General features: G+C 45.5%; 1 protein-coding gene across 1 annotated transcript in view; it reads right to left on the bottom strand.

The window, feature by feature from the left end:
* OSBP2 (oxysterol binding protein 2) overlaps nt 1–11,038 on the bottom strand; it is a 29,535-nt gene extending 18,497 nt beyond the window's left edge. Inside the window, exons 1-2 of the mRNA XM_032229355.1 lie at nt 10,984–11,038; nt 10,480–10,736 (exon numbers count right to left, since the gene is read on the bottom strand). Coding sequence (XP_032085246.1) covers nt 10,480–10,736; nt 10,984–11,038 — 312 coding nt within the window. The remainder of the gene's footprint in view (nt 1–10,479; nt 10,737–10,983) is intronic.
* Between the last annotated feature and the right edge of the window lie 8,882 nt (nt 11,039–19,920).

A 19,920-nucleotide genomic window follows, 5' to 3' on the forward strand; every position in this document is an offset into this window, starting at 1 on the left:
ACAGCAGCCTTTTCCTGGTGGAATCTTCCGGATGCTTAGCAAAAGCACTCAGACTTGTTCTGAACCCCCCTCATCCTACACCAAAGCACGCCGAGACAAAGATACTTCAAGGATTTATTAAAACACAGACTACACCTTGGCAGCAATCCAGCTTGCCAAGCTAGCCACGAAAGTTCTCCAGCTTTAGTGAATATGTTGACTCCTGCAACGGGCGTGTGCACAATCATTCCTTTTATAGTCTTGAGAGGAGCCTAATTACCACCAGCTGAGTGCAATTATCTCCTGTAACTGCGTAACTGTTCCTTACGCCCATTAGCTCTCCCGTTGCCGGGCATCCAGGACCAACTCCCTTGTCTCCTCTCCACTGCTCTAATGCATGACCTCAGGATCACACTCCCTTGTCTCCTCCCCACTGGTCCAAGGCTTAGGCGTCTCCTGGTGGCCAACCAGCCCTCTCTGCGCCCTGCTCGGAGTCGGAATCCTGTTCAGGGTCCTCCACATCCTCAGAGCCGATTCATAGGGCCCCTCGCGGTCGGAGTCTGGTTGCAGCTCCAACGGCTCCTGCTGGGCCACAACACAAACTTATATACCGTTTTAGAGTGCTCTCTGTAAGCAGTTTACTAAGTCAGCATTTTGCCCCAAATAATCTGGACCCTCATTTTACCGACCTCGGAAGGCCGGAAGGCTGAGTCAACCTTCAGTGCGTCCATGCCCACACTCACAATTCAATTGGCCACATCCACTTACTCATGCATGCGCCCCCCACACGCATGTGCATCCCCAACACACACAGGGGGGGGGAGGAGTCACACTCCCCAGGCTCTGGGGGATTTCCTGCAGCCTGGGAAGGGGGAAAACGCTCCCCCCGCCCCCCTGGAGGCCCTCCAGAAGCCGGAAACCCATCGTTTCCGAACTTCCGGTTGGTCCATTGGGCCCGTTTTTTAGGTTCCGGAAGCTTTTCTGAAGCCTGGGGAGGGTGAAAATGGCCTCCCCGGGCACTCTGGAAGGGGGGAAAAAATCAGCTGGCTGGTGCGTGCATGCGCGCCAGAGCTGACAGCTTGCATGCCAGCAAATATGGCTCCATAGGTTCACCATCACAGCCCTAAACCTTGATTGTCTTTCTTATCCCCCGCTCATTTCCCGTGATCGCTGGTTGGCCAGGTTCTTGTCAAGAGCTTAAGCTTGCAATAAGTCTTTATTACAGGCAAATTCTTGACTTACGTCCATCATTGTGTCTGAACCTTGTTGCTAAGAGAGACATTCGTTAAATGAGTTTTGCCCCGTTTTACGGCTGTTCTTGCCGCAGTTGTTAAGCGAATCACTGCAGCTAATACAACCAGTCAATAACACGGTCGTTAAGTGAACCTGGCTTTCCCATTGATTCTGCTTGGCAGAAGGTTACCGAAATTGTTCACATGGCCTGTCATAATTGCAACCGTCATAATTAGGAGCCCGTTTGCCAAAACCAAACAAACCTCCTCTTACTCTTTCATCTCTGTTTAAAAATAACCAGAAAGAGGAAATGCCAAGAAAGTGAGCTGCAGAAATTGAGCCAGGAAGGGGAAAATATTCAGAGTCTGCAGCAGCAATCACATTCAGAAAGCACACACAGGTTAACCGATTCATCGGGATTCATTAACTTCTCTTTATATATATATAATATGACACATGAGGTACATATATAATACCAAAAGCAGGTTTTCCAAGGGGGCAGTAAATACACGCAAACCCAGGCGTAGGAGAAAATAGTTTCAGTTTCAGTTTCGAGCAGCAGACTAGATTTAGACCTCCGCACAGACTCAGAACTGAGTCCAGTCGAGCTAAGCCCCGCCCAGGCTCCTTGCTGTCTCCTTGTTGCTCACACAGCAAATACTGTTTCGGTTTCCAAACAGCCCTCATGGGCTGACCCAGTTGCCACGTCTCTTCAGTCAAGAGCTCTCAATACGCTGACAGAAAAGACGAGGAACAATTCAAAGCAAGATATCTATCATCCTATACGCTTGTGGGAAAAATAAAAGAAATGGAAGCGCTCATCATAATCCCTCTCAGGGGGAAAGGAAGACGCAAGCAGGGGAAAACAGAGAAGGATTTTTTTAAAAAAAAGTTTGGTAACATCAGAGAACCGATAACTATCTAGGATTGATTTTTTTTTTTTTTTTTAGAGAAAAGGGAAACGACAGCATCGTATCTTCTCTGCCTGGTGCAGGGAAGGGAAACATTCACGGTTTAATGGGTTCACTGACAAAAGGGCGAACGACAAAACCACGCCCGACTAAACCGCGGTGACAAAACCGCGTGTTCTAAAGCACTCCGACGAATGAGCGCTGAATCGCGCCGACAACAGCACAGCGACAGAAGCGCGCTGTAAAACTAAACCTAACCCTAAACCTAACCCTAAACCTAACCCTAAACCTAACCCTAAACCTAACCCTAAACCTAACCCTAAACCTAACAAACCTAACCCTAAACCTAACCCTAAACCTAACCCTAAACCTAACCCTAAACCTAACCCTAACCCTTAACCTAACCCTAACCCTTAACCTAACCCTAACCCTAAACCTAACCCTAAACCTAACCCTAAACCTAACCCTAAACCTAACCCTAAACCTAACCCTAACCCTAACCCTAACCCTAAACCTAACCCTAAACCTAACGCTAAACCTAACCCTTACGTTAAGTTAAAGCGCGCTTCTGTCTCCGCGCTGTTGTCTCCGCGCTGTTGTTGCCGCGCTGATGACATCGCGGTTTTAGCGACGTGGTTTAGTCGGGCGCGGTTTTGTCGTTCGCCCTTTTGTCGGGTCACAGTTTAATGGATCCCCTCGACAAAGACATGGATATGCAGGAGGAGTCAGGTTTCTCCAGGGGGAAAGAATTAAACTTCCAAAAGGACGGAAAGTCGGACATGAAGGAGCAGCGAAGCAGAAGAGGAACAAGGAGGCCAGGAGAACGACGAAAAGGACTGGATATTATTAGCACAGCTTGATGGGCCAGTGGCAGATTGGAACGTGCGGATGGCACATAGGGAGGGGCGCAATCAGTTGCCAAAGTGCTGGGTATGTCAGCCTCCTGGTTAACTTGCTGCCGAATTAAATTAAAAGGAAAGAAAAATAAAATCACATAATGAACGGCCGTAATAATAAGCAGGGCCTTCCATTATTCAGGTATGGGGCAATTGAGGGACACAGTGCTTGTCGATCAGAAAGGACGGCAGTTCGAATCCCCAGCGCCGTGTAACGGAGTGAGCTCCCGTGACTTGTCCCAGCTTCTGCCAACCTAGCTGTTCGAAAGCACGTAAAAAAAAAATGCAGGAAAGTGGATGAAAATTGTAAGCAGTGAGCTCGGAAGGAGGATTAGAAAAATTTGTTACTAAATATTATGGATGTTTAGCTAGAACAGGACACAAGGATTCAGTGCTATTGGAGGATTTTAGAAATATTAAATGAAATGCCAGTATGTGGTTATGTATTAAATCTGGGTATATTTTATGATGAAGGATGTTCAAACAATTATAGTCAAATAGAAATTGGAGGTATAAGGGTAACATGTATAAATATCTGAGTTAAAATACTATGGCAGAAAATATAAGATTGTTTTGTTATTGGAAAGACACAGGTTGATAGATGGAAGAATATAACTTAAAACTAGCTAAACTTAGTGAAATTTAGTAATAATAGATATAATTAAACAAATAATGATAATAATGTATACAATGTGTAGTGTTATGATAAGTAATAATTGGATATGAACATTGAATGGTACCCATGAAAGGAAGATTAGAAATGCTTTTGGATTATATATAAAAGTTAATAAAAAAAGAATTAAGTTAGAGACAATTAAGCTTTGATTATTAGGGGGAAAATGTTATGATACAGGATATAGTCAAATAAAGGAGGAATAATGATGATAATATATATATATATATATATATATATATATGTATGTATGTATGTATGTATGTATGTATGTATATGTATATGTATATGTATATGTATATGTATATGTATATGTATATGTATATGTATATGTATATGTATATGTATATGTATATGTATATGTATATGTATATGTATGAGTATAATATAAGGAAACTAGATGAAAATTGCTAACAGCAATTTGGAAAGGAGTATTAGAAAAGTTTGTTACTAAATATTATGGATGTTTAGCGATTGGAGGATTTTAGAAATATTAAATGAAATGCCAGTATGTGGTTATGTATTAAATTTCGGTATATTTTATGATGGACGTTTAAATAATGATAGTCAAATAAAAATGGAGGTACAAGGGTAACACGTATAAATATTTGAGTTAAAATGCTTGAGTTAATATGAATCATGCTTGAGGACTGTGGAAGAGATGCACGAAAACCTTTCGTAACCAACTGATACACTTTCTACAGTATGTAAGGAAGGAAGATTTTATGTGTTGTGTTTGTTTTGAAAATAAAAATAAATTCTATTTTAAAAATGAAAATTGCCAATAGCGATTTAGAAAGGAGGATTAGAAACGTTTGTTATTAAATATTATGGATGTTTATCTAGAATAGGACATAAGGATTCAGTGTTATTGGAGGATTTTAGAAATATTAAATGAAATGCCAGTATGTAGTTATGTATTAAACCTTGGTATATTTTATGACGAAGGATGTTTAAACATTTTAAAGTCAAATAAAAATGGAGGTACAAGGGTAACACGTATAAATATTTGAGTTAAAATACTTGAGTTAATATGAATCATGCTTGAGGACTGTGGAAGAGATGCACGAAAACCTTTTGTAACCAACTCATACACTTTCTACCGTACGTAAAGAAGGAATATTTTATGTGTTGTGTTTGTTTTGAAAAATAAAATAAAATACATTTTAAAAAATGCAGGTAGAAAAATAGGAACCACCTTTGGTGGGCCCCTCCCCTAGGGAATAAAAGAGGAGCGAAAAGGGGAGTGGGCTTTTGCAGGAAACAAATTCTTTTGGTGGTTATTTCGGGAGTGTGAAGATCTGTCCGTGAATCTCGGAGACTCTGTGCCCAGCCTTTCCTTGCACAGCACTGCAGTTCAGAAAATATTAACATGGCAGCTTTCCAAGATAGATAAGGTTTGTGTTCATAAATACTCCTTTGAAAGACTGTTTGCCAGGCCTTGGCTGAATGGGAATGAGAGGAATTCACATGCGTTTCATAAAAGGGATTTTGTCGGGACCAGGACTCTGCCTCGTGGGTTTTGGGGAAGCCCAGGTCAGGACAGTGATGAAATCTGAAGATTTGGGGGAATCTTGCGAGTTTCGGGAACACCCGAGTGGATTCGGCCAACAGTTTAAGATGGCACAATGGCACTGTCAATTCTGGATGAACACAAAAGGGTTTCCACACAATAAGACGAGGGGAGCCACCGTGGCGCAGTGGTTAGGGTGCAGTACTGCAGGCCACTTCAGCTGACTCCTAACTGCAGTTCGGCGGTTCAAATCTCACCGGCTCAAGGTTGACTCAGCCTTCCATCCTTCCGAGGTGGGTGAAATGAGGACCCGGATTGTTGGGGGCGATATGCTGACTCTGTAAACCACTTAGAGAGGGCTGAAAGCCATATGAAGCGGTAGGTAAGTCTAACTGCTATTGTTATTCTATCGAGAAAAGAATCTCAGAGCAAGGATGACTTGGTCCCTTTGAGTCAATCCTGCCTGTGGGAATTTGGGGAACCCTTGGGGTGGGTCTGTGTGTCAATTCCAGCACAAAATAAAAATACGATTATCGAAGGAATTATGGAAAATCTTCCCACTGAGTATCAATGAACAGGCGTTTTAATCTTCTTGTCATTCAAGAGTTAACTGCAAGGAAGGAGAGGTGGGGGAACCCCCCCCACACAGACACCAAGCACCTAGTTATAGCGGAATGTGATTAAAATAAAAGGAAAGACGCTAATTAGCAAACTGCAAATTAAGCTGCCAAGGAGAGAGAGAGAGAGCCCCTTGCAAACCTACAAGAGGAGAACGGAAGAAGCGGCTGTTGGCAATGCCCCCCCCACCCCCCCAGAGGGAAGCAATCTGATTTATTTCGGAAACAAATCCGCAATACAGTCCATTTCTGGTACAATAGCGGTAGCCCTTAGACTTATAGACTGCTTCACAGGGTTTTTCAGCCCACTCTAAGCGGTTTACAGTCAGCCTTTTGCCTCCCCCCCCTAAACAAACTGGGTCCTCATTTTACCGACCTCCGAAGGACAGAAGGCTGAGTCAACCTTGAGCCAGTGAGGATCGAACTCCTGGCAGTGAGATAGATAGATAGATAGATAGATAGATGGATGGATGGATGGATGGATGGATGGATGGATGGATGGATGGATGGATGGATGGATGGATGGATGGATGATAGGTAGGTAGGTAGGTAGGTAGGTAGGTAGGTAGGTAGGTAGGTAGATAGATAGATAGATAGATAGATAGATAGATAGATAGATGGATGTTGATAGATAGATGGATGTTGATAGATAGATGTTGATGGATAGAAGTTGATAGAAATAGATAGATGATAGATGATAGATAGATATAGATAGATAGATAGATAGATAGATAGATAGATAGATAGATAGATAGATGATAGATAGATATGGATAGAGATAGAGATAGAGATAGAGATAGATAGATATAGATAGATAGATAGATAGATAGATAGATAGATAGATAGATAGATAGATAGACAGAGATAGATAGATAGATAGATAGATAGATAGATAGATAGATAGATAGATAGATAGATAGATAGATGTTGATAAATAGATAGATGTTGATAAATAGATAGATGTTGATAGATGTTGATGGATAGATGTTGATTGACATAGATAGATAGATAGATAGATAGATAGATAGATAGATAGATAGATAGACAGACAGACAGACAGACAGACAGACATGAAGAGACAGAAAGAGAAACAGAGACAGAGATAGATAGACATAGAAATGAGACATAGATAGATGCAATAGCCTTTAGACTTATATACCACTTCATAGTGTTTTACAGCCCTCTCTAAGCAATTTACAGAGTCAGCCTCTTGCCCCCAACAATCTGGGCCTCCTCATTTGACCTACCTCCGAAGGACCAAAGGCTGAGTCGACCTTGAGCCAGTCAGGATCGAACTGCTGGCAGTTGGCAGAGTTAGCCTGCAATACTGCATTCTATCCACTGCACCACCATGGCAGGAAGGAAGGAAAGGGGAGGGAAGGAAGGTGAAAAGGGAGAAAGAGGTAGGAAGGGAGGAAGGGAAGGAAGGAAGGAATAGCAATAGCCCTTTAGACTTATATATAGCTTCACAGCACTTTACAACCCTCTCTAAGCGGTTTACAGAGTCAGCCTATTGCCCCCCCCCCCAACAATCTGGGTCCTCATTTTACCGACCACGGAAGGACGGACGGCTGAGTCAACGTTGAGCCAGTCAGGATCGAACTGCTGCCTGCAATACCGCTTTCTCACCACTGCACCAGCACAGCTCTTAAGAGGACTTATATACCGCTTCACGGTGCTTCACAGCCCTCTCTAAGCGGTTCAGAGTTGTCATCTCCCCCCCAATAATCTTGGTCCTTTTGCATACTAGGCCAGTGTTAATTAAAGCCAAACAACGAAGACCAAAAGATGGCCGGCGTCCATCTCACATCGGGACCAACGCACCTGCTCAGGTGTGCCAAGAACACCAGGTGGAAAGGCTGCGCGAAGCCCCGTGGCGGGACCCCAAGCGTATCTTACGCTCACAGTTCGTCTCCGAAACGATCAATGGACCATTGCAATCGTAATGAGAGCCTGCGACCGATCGAAAAGACAACTGTGCCTGGTTTTAATATTCTACAGATCACTTCCCGCCACGGCTCCTCTCACAGCTGCACACAAGCGAGCAGGGAGACGCGGCAAAATTATCGTCATTTTATGGCTTTCGCCGCCATAATCGACGCTGCTCAAACATGAATCTGAATCATAAGAAAGAAAAGGCTTAAATAACGGCTAAGCGGCATTCAGGGGGCAGCCTCATGAAGGCCTGGCTGTGTTAAATACAGATTAACAGAGTTGGAAGGGACTTTGGAGGTCTTCTAGTCCAACCCCCTGCTTAGGCAGGAAACCCTACAATACAAATGGATATCCAACCTCTTCTTAAAAACCTCCAGTGTTGGAATATTCATAACTTCTGGAGGCAAGTTGTTCCACTGGTTAATTGTTCTGATAGATAGATGATAGATAGATAGATAGATAGATAGATAGATAGATAGGTAGGTAGGTAGGTAGGTAGGTAGGTAGGTAGGTAGGTAGGTAGGTAGGTAGGTAGATGTTGATAGATGTTGACAGATAGATGTTGATGGATAGAAGTGGATAGAAATAGATAGATGATAGATAGATGATAGATAGATAGATAGATAGATAGATAGATAGATAGATAGATAGATAGATAGATAGATAGATAAGATAGATAGATGTTGATAAATAGATAGATGTTGATAGATAGATGTGGATGGATAGATGTTGATTGAAATAGATAGATAGATGATAGATAGATAGACAGACAGACAGATGATAGATAGATGATAGATAGATATATAGAGATAGATGTTGATAGATAGATGTTGATGGATAGAAGTGGATAGAAATATAGATAGATAGATAGATAGATAGATAGATAGATAGATAGATAGATGGATGGATGGATGGATGTTGATAAATAGATAGATGTTGATAGATAGATGTTGATGGATAGATGTTGATTGAAATAGATAAATGATATAGATAGATGATATAGATAGATAGATAGATAGATAGATAGATAGATAGATAGATAGATGGATGGATGGATGGATGGATGGATGGATGGATGGATGGATGGATGGATATGGATGGATGGATGGATGGACGGACGGACGGACGGACAGACAGATGATAGATAGATAGATGGATGGATGGATGGATGGATGGACGGACGGACGGATGCACGGACAGACAGATGATAGATAGATAGATAGATAGATAGACAGACAGACAGACAGATGCTAATAATAATGATAATGATGATGACGTGAACATTCTGACTCTACAAAAACCGCCCTACTTGGAACAACTTATATCCTCCGACGTTACCTTAACAGTTCTTAGGTCCTTGGTTAGGACTCGAGCTGTTGAGCTACAAACCAGCCACAAAAGCTGTGAATCTCACCAAACATTAACCATGCAACAACAACAACAACAATAATAATAATATCATCATCATCCAGCAGGAAGAAAAAATCACAAAGTACCGGGACTTGCAAATTGAAATTGAGCGACTGTGGAAAAAGAAATCATGTGTTGTTCCGATTGTAATTGGAGCCCTTGGAGCAATACCCAAAGGGCTCCCTCGCTATTTGGAAATTCTAAATTTATCTGACTTGAACATTCTGACTCTACAAAAAAACCGCCCTACTTGGAACAGCTTATATCCTCCGATGTTACCTTAACAGTTCCTAGGTCCTTGGTTAGGACTCGAGCTGTTGAGCTACCAACCAGCCCCAAAGGCTGTGAATCTCTCCAAAGATTAATCACATAATAATATCGTCCACACAGATATGCAGCTGCCACATAACACCCCGGACTTAACAGTTGTCAATAAGGAAGACAAAAAAGTCCAGATAGTGGATGTGGCAGTGCCTGGAGAAAGCAGAAGAGAAGAGAAGGGACTGGAGAAGAGAACACAATACAAAGACCTACAAATAGAAATAGAACGACTGGGGCAAAGGCAAACAAGGGTAGGATCAATAGTCGTAGGCTCCTTGGGTGCCCTCCCAAAACGAAGGGAGTGCCAATACCATCTTTGGCATTGACAAATCTGTCATCAGTCAATTGCAAAACTTGGCCAGGAGTCTCGGAGAGTCACGAACCAATGAAGCGAACTAATGGTCTCCTGAAAACTCCACTCCCCTTTCGCTCCTCTTTTATTCCCTTTGGGAGGGGCCATTCACCGTCCACCTGTGGCTTTACTCCCAAGTCGACCCCTGTCCTTTAGCTGTTCCCTTCGTCTGGCCACTCTGCGTATGCGCCCACTGGGAACAGGCTCCAGCTGTTCTTCTGCCTCACTGATGTCTGACTCCGAAGGCAGCTGATAACTGTCGGATGGCCCTGGCCCCCTCTCTGCCTCCGACACAGAGCCCTCATCAGAGCCTTCCCCAGACTCCAGGACTGGCCCAGGTTCCTCCCCAACCCTCCTCATTGTCTGAATCTGCTGCCGAACACAGACTGTCCAAACACAGACAAGCCAAGGACGACAAAAAAAACGAGACATAGAACGCACCTGCCTGTTTGGCTGCTCAGACAGGTGAACTCTCACCATGCCTGCTCTCCCGTTCTCTGGTTCCATCCCCTCCCTGCCTTAGACCCGCAATGGGGAGGAAATGCTTTCTGTGGCACACACACAGACACACACACACACAGAGCCCTCTCCCGAAAATCACCAGCAGCCAGGGGAACGGGAGGGGACGGACTCGCTCACATTTATCATAGCATTGGAGGTGATCCTGAAGAGGGTGGCGCGTTCGTTGACGGCTTTGATCTTTTCCCCGCTCTCGGCTGGCAACTTGAGATTCTCCAGCTCACTCAGGGATCTCTGGAGAGCCGCCCCGTGCTTGGAGATCAAGTCGTTGAAAGCGCTGAGGTCGTCCAGTTTCCCGGAGAGGTATTTCAGGGTGCCGTGCACTTCGCTCTTGTCAGACTGCGGGGCGGATTCCTCCTCGTCGTCGCCCGAGTCATCTGTGAAAAGGGAGCAGCAGTGGCGAGAAAGGAGGAGAAAGAGGAGGAGGAGAAAGAGAGAAAGACCATCGTTTCCATGGTTACTGGCCGGACAGCACTCAAAAAAAAAACACACACACACACACACACTGTGCAATGTAAAGTCAAGCAACACCTTAGATTGCACCTCAGTTCCACAACCTGGAGCCTTCGAGAGAAACCGGATAATCACTCCCAAGGTCCCCGCGGAGAGGACAAGCTAGCTGACCCCGGGAACACAACTCTGGGGCAATGGATTTGCACCCGGGTTCAACACAAACCATTTCCGACAGCGGAAGCAGAGAAGGGGGAAAAGTTCCTTCGTGAGGCAAAGCTTTTCCAATTTCCTCAGCTAAGAAGTCGCGACGATTGCCCCGTCTCCCTCGGTCGCATCCAGGGAGCGAAATGCAACCGGTTCACATGGGTCGGCCCAAACCGTTAGCAAAAACGCTACCAGTTCGGCCGAACCGGTAACAGGGAAAAAAAAAACCCACCGTTTTTTCTGACGATCCACTGTGATGCGCGATTTATATTAATCTACTGTGTTTCCCCGAAAATAAGACAGGGTCTTATTTTCTTTCGACCCCCAAAATAAGCGCTTGGCCTTATTTTCGGGGAGGTATTATTTTTGAGGTGCAGGAGGCAGCGAGTGGGGTTACCTCATGGCTGCTGTGTTGCAGTATTTTCAGGGAGGGCTTATTTTGGGGGGAGGGCTTATTTCAGCGCATGCGCTCCAAAGCGCCCCCCCCAATTGGGCTTATTATCCGGGGAGGGCTTATTTTCAGGGAAGCAGGGTAAATCGCGTGGCACAGCGGATTCCCCCCTCCCCTCGCTGTTCGCTTACCTTACCTTTTTGACGCTCTGCGCATACGCGGAAGGTCCTGCGGGCGCCCTCTCACATTTGCTACCGAACCAATAGCAAAGGTAAGTGGATTTCACCCCTGGTTGCATCTACGCCACCTTTTCCTAACCGGATTTCAATCCCAGCACCTTCAGCCACGCAGGAGGGGGGATTATGGGAGCTGAAGTCCGCCCACCCGCAGTTTGGAGGAAGTTGTCCTTTATAAGCGGGCTGGGTTTTTTTTTTCCAATTTTGTTTTTCAGTTGCTGTATTTAAACAGGGTATTGATTTCCCCCTTTCTCAAGGGTAGAAGCAAGACGCTAAAATTAAACACGCGACTGGATTTATGAGCTAAGTCCGGCTGATACCGAAGATAAGGATAAGTGGACAGGAAACCGACAACCCTCTTAAATATTAATAGGAGCTCAAGTAGCGCTACAAAACGCTGGAGGCCGATGAAGCTTTAACCTTCATTAGCGCAGGCAGGATGGGAAAAGGGAGTTTATTCACGCAGGACCCATCTGGAAACGTCGCAAGCTATCAGACAGGATTTATATGTTTTTAAAAATATATATATATTTGTGAAGCACACGGAATTTAGAATAATTATTCTAATAAATGAAGGAGGGGGGAGTGTTGCAGCAAGATGGTCTGCTTGCAAAAACGAGAAAAGGAAAGGAATATAAAGGAAAGGAGGAAGAGGGAAGGTGAGGGAGGAAAGAAAAGGAAAGACAGGAAAGGAGGAGGAGGGAAGGTGAGGGAGGAAAGGGAAAGGGAAGAAAGGAATGGAAAGTGAATGAGGAAGAAAAGGAGGGGGAGAAGGAAGGAAGGAAGAAGAGAAGGAAAGAAGGGAAAGAAAGGAAAGGGAAGGGAAGAAATAGAAAGGAACGGAAAGGAAAGGAGAAAGAAGGAGAGGTAGGAGAAGGAAGGAAGAAGAGTAGAAGGAAGGAAGAAGGAGAGAAAAGGAAAGGAAAGGAAAGGGAAAGGGAAGGAAAGGAAAGGAAAGGAGGAAGAGGGAAAGCGATGGAGGAAAGAGAAGGGGAAGGGAAGAAAAAGAAAGGAACGGAAAGGAAAGAGGAAAAGAAGGAGGGGTAGGAGAAGGAGGGAAGGAAGAAGGAGAGAAAAGGAAAGGAAAGGAAAGGAAAGGGGAAGGAAAAGAAAGGAGGAAGAGGGAAAGGGATGGAGGAAAGGGAAAGGGAAGAAAAAGAAAGGAACGGAAAGGAGGAAAAGGAGAGGTAGGAGAAGGAAGGAAGGAAGGAAGAAGAGTAGAAGGAAAGAAGGAAGGAAGGAAAGGAAAGGAAAGGGAAGGAAAGGAGGAAGAGGGAAAGCAATGGAGGAAATGGAAAGGGAAGAAAAAAAGGAATGGAAAGAAAAGGAGGAAAAAGAGGAGTAGGAGAAGGAAGGAAAAAGAGCAGAAGAAGGAAGGAAGAGAAAGAAAGGAAAGGAAGGAGAGAAAGGGAAAGGGAAGGAAAGGAGGAAGAGGGAAAGCGATGGAGGAAAGGGAAAGGGAAGAAAAAGAAAGGAACGGAAAGGAAAGGAGGAAAAGAAGGAGGGGTAGGAGAAGGAAGGAAGAAGAGTAGAAGGAAAGAAGGAAGGAAGGGAAAGAAAGGAAAGGAAGGGGAGGGAGAGGAAAGGAAAGAACAGGGGAAGGAAAGGAAAGGAGGAAGAGGGAAGGTGAGGGAGGAAAGGAAGAAGGGAAAGGAAAGGGAAAGAAAAATATCCATGCAAAATCCCCACAATAGCAGCTCAAAATATCTATTGGGAAGCCGGAGGGGAAGAAGCCACACCCGGAGGACGAAGGAAGCCGCCAACAAGGGAACAACCTGACAGCCAATCAAACAGAATCCAGAATCCCTGGCAGGATGCCAAAGACTCCCCCACAGTGGCTATTTCAAACTTTTCGGGCACATTAATGCTGCCCCCAGCAACCCAAACCGCAGACGGGCAGCTCCGTAACCAAGGGGGCCACTCCGCTTCTGCGCCCATCTCTGCCAAAGAAGAGAGAGGAGGTACCACCTCTGGTTGACGTCCCCCCCAAAGCCCCCCATGGAGGGGGGGGGCTTTCTGCGCTTCTCACTTCCTTGCCGATAAAACTGAAGCCACCACTTTCCTTCCACGGCTCCCTCACTTCCGCCTAGCTCAAGCCTTCCCTCAAAGCCCCACGCCGGTATGGTCTTTGCCGAGAGTTTACAGAATGACAGAGTTGGAAGGGAGCTTGGAGGTCATCTAGTCCGACCCCACCCACCCACCCAAGCAGGAGACCCTACACCGTTTCTGACCAATAGCAAAGCCCAGTCTCTTCTTGAAAGCCTCCAGGGATGAAGCTCCCACACCTTCTGAAAGCAAGCTGTAGGTAGGTAGGTAGGTAGGCAGGTATGAAAAAGAAAGAAAGAAAGAAAGAAAGAAAGAAAGAAAGAAAGAAAGAAAGAAAGAAAGAAAGAAAGAAAGAAAGAAAGAAGCAAGGAAGAAGGAAGGAAGGAAGGAAGGAAGGAAGGAAGGAAGGAAGGAAGGAACAGTTCGAAGGACCTTGAAGGTCATCTAGTCCAACCCCCTGTCCAAGCAGGAGGCCCTACACCATTTCTGACAGATGGCAGCCCAGTCTCTTCTTGAAAGCCTCCAGGGATGAAGCTCCCACAACTTCTGAAAGCAAGCTGTAGGTAGGTAGGTAGGTAGGCAGGTATGAAAAAGAAAGAAAGAAAGAAAGAAAGAAAGAAAGAAAGAAAGAAAGAAAGAAAGAAGGAAGCAAGGAAGGAAGGAAGGAAGGAAGGAAGGAAGGAACAGTTCGAAGGACCTTGAAGGTCATCTAGTCCAACCCTCCCACCCAAACAGGAGACCTAACACCATTTCTGACAGATGGCAGTCCAGTCTCTTCTTGAAAGCCTCCAGGGATGAAGCTCCCACAACTTCTGAAGGCAAGCTGTAGGTAGGTAGGTAGGTAGGTAGGTAGGTAGGTAGGTAGGTAGGTAGGTAGGTAGGTAGGTAGGAAGGAAGGAAGGAAGGAAAAAGAAAGAAAGAAAGAAGGAAGGAAGGAAAGAACAGTTCGAAGGACCTTGAAGGTCATCTAGTCCAGTGGTCTCCAACCTTGGCAACTTTAAGACTTGTGGACTTCAACTCCCAGAGTTCCTCAGCCAGCTTTGCTGGCTGAGGAACTCTGGGAGTTGAAGTCCACAGGTCTTAAAGTTGCCAAGGTTGGAGACCACTGATCTAGTCCAACCCTCCCACCCAAACAGGAGACCTAACACCATTTCTGACAGATGGCAGTCCAGTCTCTTCTTGAAAGCTTCCAGGGATGAAGCTCCCACAACTTCTGAAGGCAAGCTGTAGGTAGGTAGGTAGGTAGGTAGGTAGGAAGGAAGGAAGGAAGGAAGGAAGGAAGGAAGGAAGGAAGGAAGGAAGGAAAGAAAAAGAAAGAAAGAAGGAAGGAAGAAAGGAAGGAAGGAGGGAAAGAAAGAACAGTTCGAAGGACCTTGAAGGTCATCTAGTCCAACCCCCTCCCTCGGCCCAAGCAGGAGACCCTACACCATTTCTGACAAATGGCAGTCCAGTCTCTTCTTCAAAGCCTCCAGGGATGAAACTCCCACAACTTCCAAAATCAACTTCTGTTCCATGGGTTGATTGTTCTCACTGTCAGGAAATTCCTCCTTATTTCCAGGTTGAATCTCTCCTTGGTCACTTTCCATCCATTGTCTGGCCTTCAGGTGCTTTGTAAAATAGTTTTGACCCCCTCCTCCTCTCTGGGGCAGCCCCTCAAATATTGGAAGATGCTCTCCTGTCTCCCCTGGTCCTTCTCTTCACTAGACCAGCCATGCCCAGTTCCTGCAACCGTTCTTCGTTCCAACCCCCTCATCATCTTCATTACTCTTCTCTGCACTCTTTCTAGAGTCTCCACATCTTTTTTTTATAGTGCGATCGTTGGCTTAAATGAGAAGTCTGTTTGGAGGATAAATTCTGCCCCTCAGCTAGGCTCCGTGCGCCATTTAATCAGTGCCAACTACATCCTCCCTCCCTTCTTTCTTGTGCTATTATGCAACCTTTCCAGGTTTGTGTTCGAGAATGACTCCATTGCGTAAACAACTGTGTTTTTTTTGAAAAACTTCTGATTTATTGCTGTCTTTTGGATGTCTATTAGCAGCTATTTTTAGCCCCTTGTTGTTATTTATCCCCAGGCATAGAAAGGATCAGAATCCACCAGCCATATGTTCCTCCAAATCATTTTTACCTTCAGCTTAGGAGAAAGGCCAGGGTCACGACGGGCTGCTGCCGAGGACGGCGGTCTTATGGCACTGCTGGCTGCGTTTGTAAAAATACCCCTCTTTCCCCTCCTGCGATTTACCTTCCTGCTGAATGCAAATCCATGCAGAAGCCCAGAGGTTATTTTTCAGCTGATTCCCCCATCGAGACCAGCTCTGAATTTTGAATTATAAACAATAAATACATCTCGCCTTTGGGGCATAAAAACGATGGAGCGGATTTCAAACCCACGGCTGTTTGTTTTCTGGAAGGTGTGGGGGGGAAACACACCCTACTGTTTTGTAAAATAACCCGTTAAATCTTGGCATTTTAAGAAGATGCTAACGGGGAGAGAGTATTTTTCTAACGTCTTATGTTTTTGCATATCCAGGCCTATAATGATCTACCATGGGTCTAGAAAACCTTTGGGAAACCTACATCATCATCATCATCATCAGTTTTTAATGACCCCATACTCCCTTGTGGGGTGGAGTCTGGGCAACTGAATGGAACTAGCAAAGTGTTTGAATGGCCAGATGCCCTTCCCTGTCGCCAGTGTGGAGTTTTGTTCGGCAGATAGCAATAGCAATAGCAATAGCAGTTAGACTTATATACCGCTTCATAGGGCTTTCAGCCCTCTCTAAGCGGTTTTACAGAGTCAGCATATTGCCCCCAACAATCCAGGTCCTCATTTTACCCACCTCGGAAGGATGGAAGGCTGAGTCAACCCTGAGCCGGTGAGATTTGAACAGCCGAACTGCAGAACTGCAGTCAGCTGAAGTAGCCTGCAGTGCTGCATTTAACCACTGCGCCACCTCGGCTCTATATTCTCAGTGTGCCCAGAGAGAGAAATATCTGCCTCTGTCTAGGATCGAACTCACAGCCTCCCCGTTGTGAGGTGAGAGCTCCACCCCTAGGCCACCCCACCACCACTCCTGATGTAATTTCATAATGACTCCTGACCATCATCTTCATTTAACGACCCCGTAATGCCTTGCGGGAGTGGAGTCTGGGCAACGGAATGGAGCTAGCAAAGTGTTTACTGGCCCGATGCCCTTCCCTGTCGCCAGGGCGGAGTTTTCGTTCGGCAGATCAATTCCCATTGTGCCCCGAGAGAGAAAGAACTGCCTCTACCTAGGTTTGAACTCACAGCCTCCCCATTGTGAGGTGAGAGCTCTACCTGTAGGCCACTGCTCCACTCCCTTTTGTGAAACCTACACACCCATCAGATATCCCCGGCGAGCTTTTTTCCACGCAGAACAAATATATCACCCAGGTTGAATTGCGGTCCGGGCAAAGAGGAATATCGAGAGTAAAGAAGGATGTTGACTCTCCTCCGGCTGGCATCAGGAAGATTGTTTTGCTCAACAAATCCATTCTATTTGGACTTCCCTTTGATCTCCACCTCATCATGTCTGGTCAACTGTTAAGAAGGGAAAGGCTGAAGGGCTTTGTAGAAAAGAGTTCTCTGCTTGGCTGAAGGGCAACAAGCCAAGATCCGATTAGGAGCTGAGATCAAACAAAGGTGTCTTCCCCTCCCCACTCCAGACTATTTGTGGTGAAGGAATTCACAGCTATGGCAAATCTAGACAGCAGAGACATCACCCTGCCAACAAAAGGGTGTCTAGACAAGGCTTATGGTTTTCCCAGTTGCAATGGATGGCTGTGAACAATGGACCATAAGGAAGGCTGAGCGCCAAAGAATGGAGGACTTTGAACTCTGGTGCTGGAGAAGACTCCTGCATTGAGTCCCTTGGACTGCAAGGCCATCCATCCGGTCAGTCCTAGAGGAGATCCACCCTGGCTGCTCTTTAGAAGGCCAGATCCTGAAGAGGAAACTCAAAGACTTTGGCCACCTAATGAGAAGGAAGGAAGCCAAAGAATGGAGGCCTTTGAACTCTGGTGCTGGAGAAGACTCCTGCATTGAGTCCCTTGGACTGCAAGGCCATCCAACCGGTCAGTCCTAGAGGAGATCCACCCTGGCTGCTCTTTAGAAGGCCAGATCCTGAAGAGGAAACTCAAAGGCTTTGGCCACCTGATGAGAAGGAGGAAGGACTCCCTGGAGAAGAGCCTCATGCTGGGAACGATGGAGGGCAGAAGAAGAAGGGACGGCAGAGAAGGAGGTGGCTGGATGGAGTCACCGAAGCAGCCGGCCTGAGCTTCAATGGACTCCAGAGGATGGTGAAAGACAGGAAGGCCTGGAGGAACGTTGTCCATGGGGTCACGATGGGTCGGACACAACTTCGCAACTAACAAGAACAATAACATAGAAAAGATGAGATAGGTAGGGTAGGTAGGTAGGTAGGTAGGTAGGTAGGTAGGTAGGTAGGTAGGTAGGTAGGTAGATAGATAGATAGATAGATAGATAGATAGATAGATAGATAGATAGATAGATAGATAGATAGATAGATAGAAAGAAAGAAAGAAAGAAAGAAAGAAAGAAAGAAAGAAAGAAAGAAAAGATGGACTGCAAGGCCATCCAACCGGTCAGTCCTAGAGGAGATCCACCCTGGCTGCTCTTTAGAGGGCCAGATCCCGAAGAGGAAACTCAAAAGACTTTGGCCACCTGATGAGAAGGAGGAAGGACTCCCTGGAGAAGAGCCTCATGCTGGGAACGATGGAGAGCAGAAGAAGAAGAAGGGGACGGCAGAGAAGGAGGTGGCTGGATGGAGTCACCGAAGCAGCCGGCGTGAGCTTCAATGGACTCCAGAGGATGGGAGAGGACAGGACGGCCTGGAGGAGTTTGAGTTTTGAGTTTATTATATTTCTATGCCGCCCTATTCCCCGGAGGGACTCAGGGCGGCTCACAACCACAACGTGGTCCATGGCGTCACGATGGGTTGGACACCACTTTGCAACTAACAACAATTCACAGGAAGGCGTGGGCAAGCCAAGGTTTGTTGACGGAAACCACCGTCTGTCAAAGCTGAAGGGGGACCATGGTGGGGAGAAGAAGAGGCTGTCCATCCCGCAAGGATCTTTATAATTCCTCTTTTCTCTTGTTCAGCCGGGGAGGGAAGGAACATCCGCCATTTATCCCGAGAAAACCTGGCTCTTGACGGTGCCAATTTAACAGCAATGAATATTAAAGGCAAACTCCCATCCATATTTAATAGCTCTTCCGGCTTTCTTATATTTACGACCGAAGTTTTCCTTGCTTTAATGGAAGCTTGCAAATAAAAGCTGAGGTAGCAATTCTCCCCCCCGTCGTCGTCCCCATTTTCCAGAGGGAGCGAGAACGTTAATGAAAGCGGCGAACAAGACGGATTGCAATCCATTTCGTTGTGCAGTCTTTTTCCTTACTTTTTCCCCTTCCCTTTCTCTCTCCTTCACAGCCAAAGCGTCAAAGACTTTTTTTTTTCCATAAATAAATACATCATGCAAAAAAAGGAAAATCGCCTCCCCTCTTTTGGAATGAAGCACTTCTTAAAATTCAGAATTATTATTATTATTTTTTGCACCATAAAAAGCTTCATGAAAATGATGGAGAGCCCTGTAAGAGGCAAGACAAGATGTTGCTGGAAGTCATACATGGAAGTGGCACCAGTTTCCTTCCTTCTCCTTCCCTTTCCCTTCCTTCCTTCCCTATCCTTCCTTATCTTTTCCTTCCTTCACTTCTTTCCTTCCTAATTCCTTCATTTCCTCCCTTCTTTCCTTCCTTCCTTCCCTATCCTTCCTTATCTTTTCCTACCTTCACTTCTTTCCTTCCTTCCTAATTCCTTCATTTCCTCCCTTCTTTCCTTCCCTATCCTTCCTTATCTTTTCCTTCCTTCTTTCCTTCCTAATTCCTTCATTTCCTCCCTTTCTTTCCTTCCTTCCTTCCCTATCCTTCCTTATCTTTTCCTTCCTTCACTTCCTTCCTTCCTAATCCTTTCCTTTCTTCCTAATTCTTCCTTCCTTTTCCTTCCTTCCTACTGCTTTCCTTTCCTCCCTACTTTTCCTTCTTTCCTTACTTCCTAATCCTTTCCTTTCTTCCTACCTAATTCCGTCCATCCTTCCTAATTGTCTTTCCCTTCTTTCTTTTCTTCCTAATGCCTTCCTCCCTTTTCTTCCTTCCCTTCTTTTCTTTCTTCCCAATCCTTTCCTTCCTTCCTT

Source organism: Thamnophis elegans, chromosome 13, assembly GCF_009769535.1.
Source record: "Thamnophis elegans isolate rThaEle1 chromosome 13, rThaEle1.pri, whole genome shotgun sequence".
NCBI classification, from domain to species: domain Eukaryota; kingdom Metazoa; phylum Chordata; class Lepidosauria; order Squamata; family Colubridae; genus Thamnophis; species Thamnophis elegans.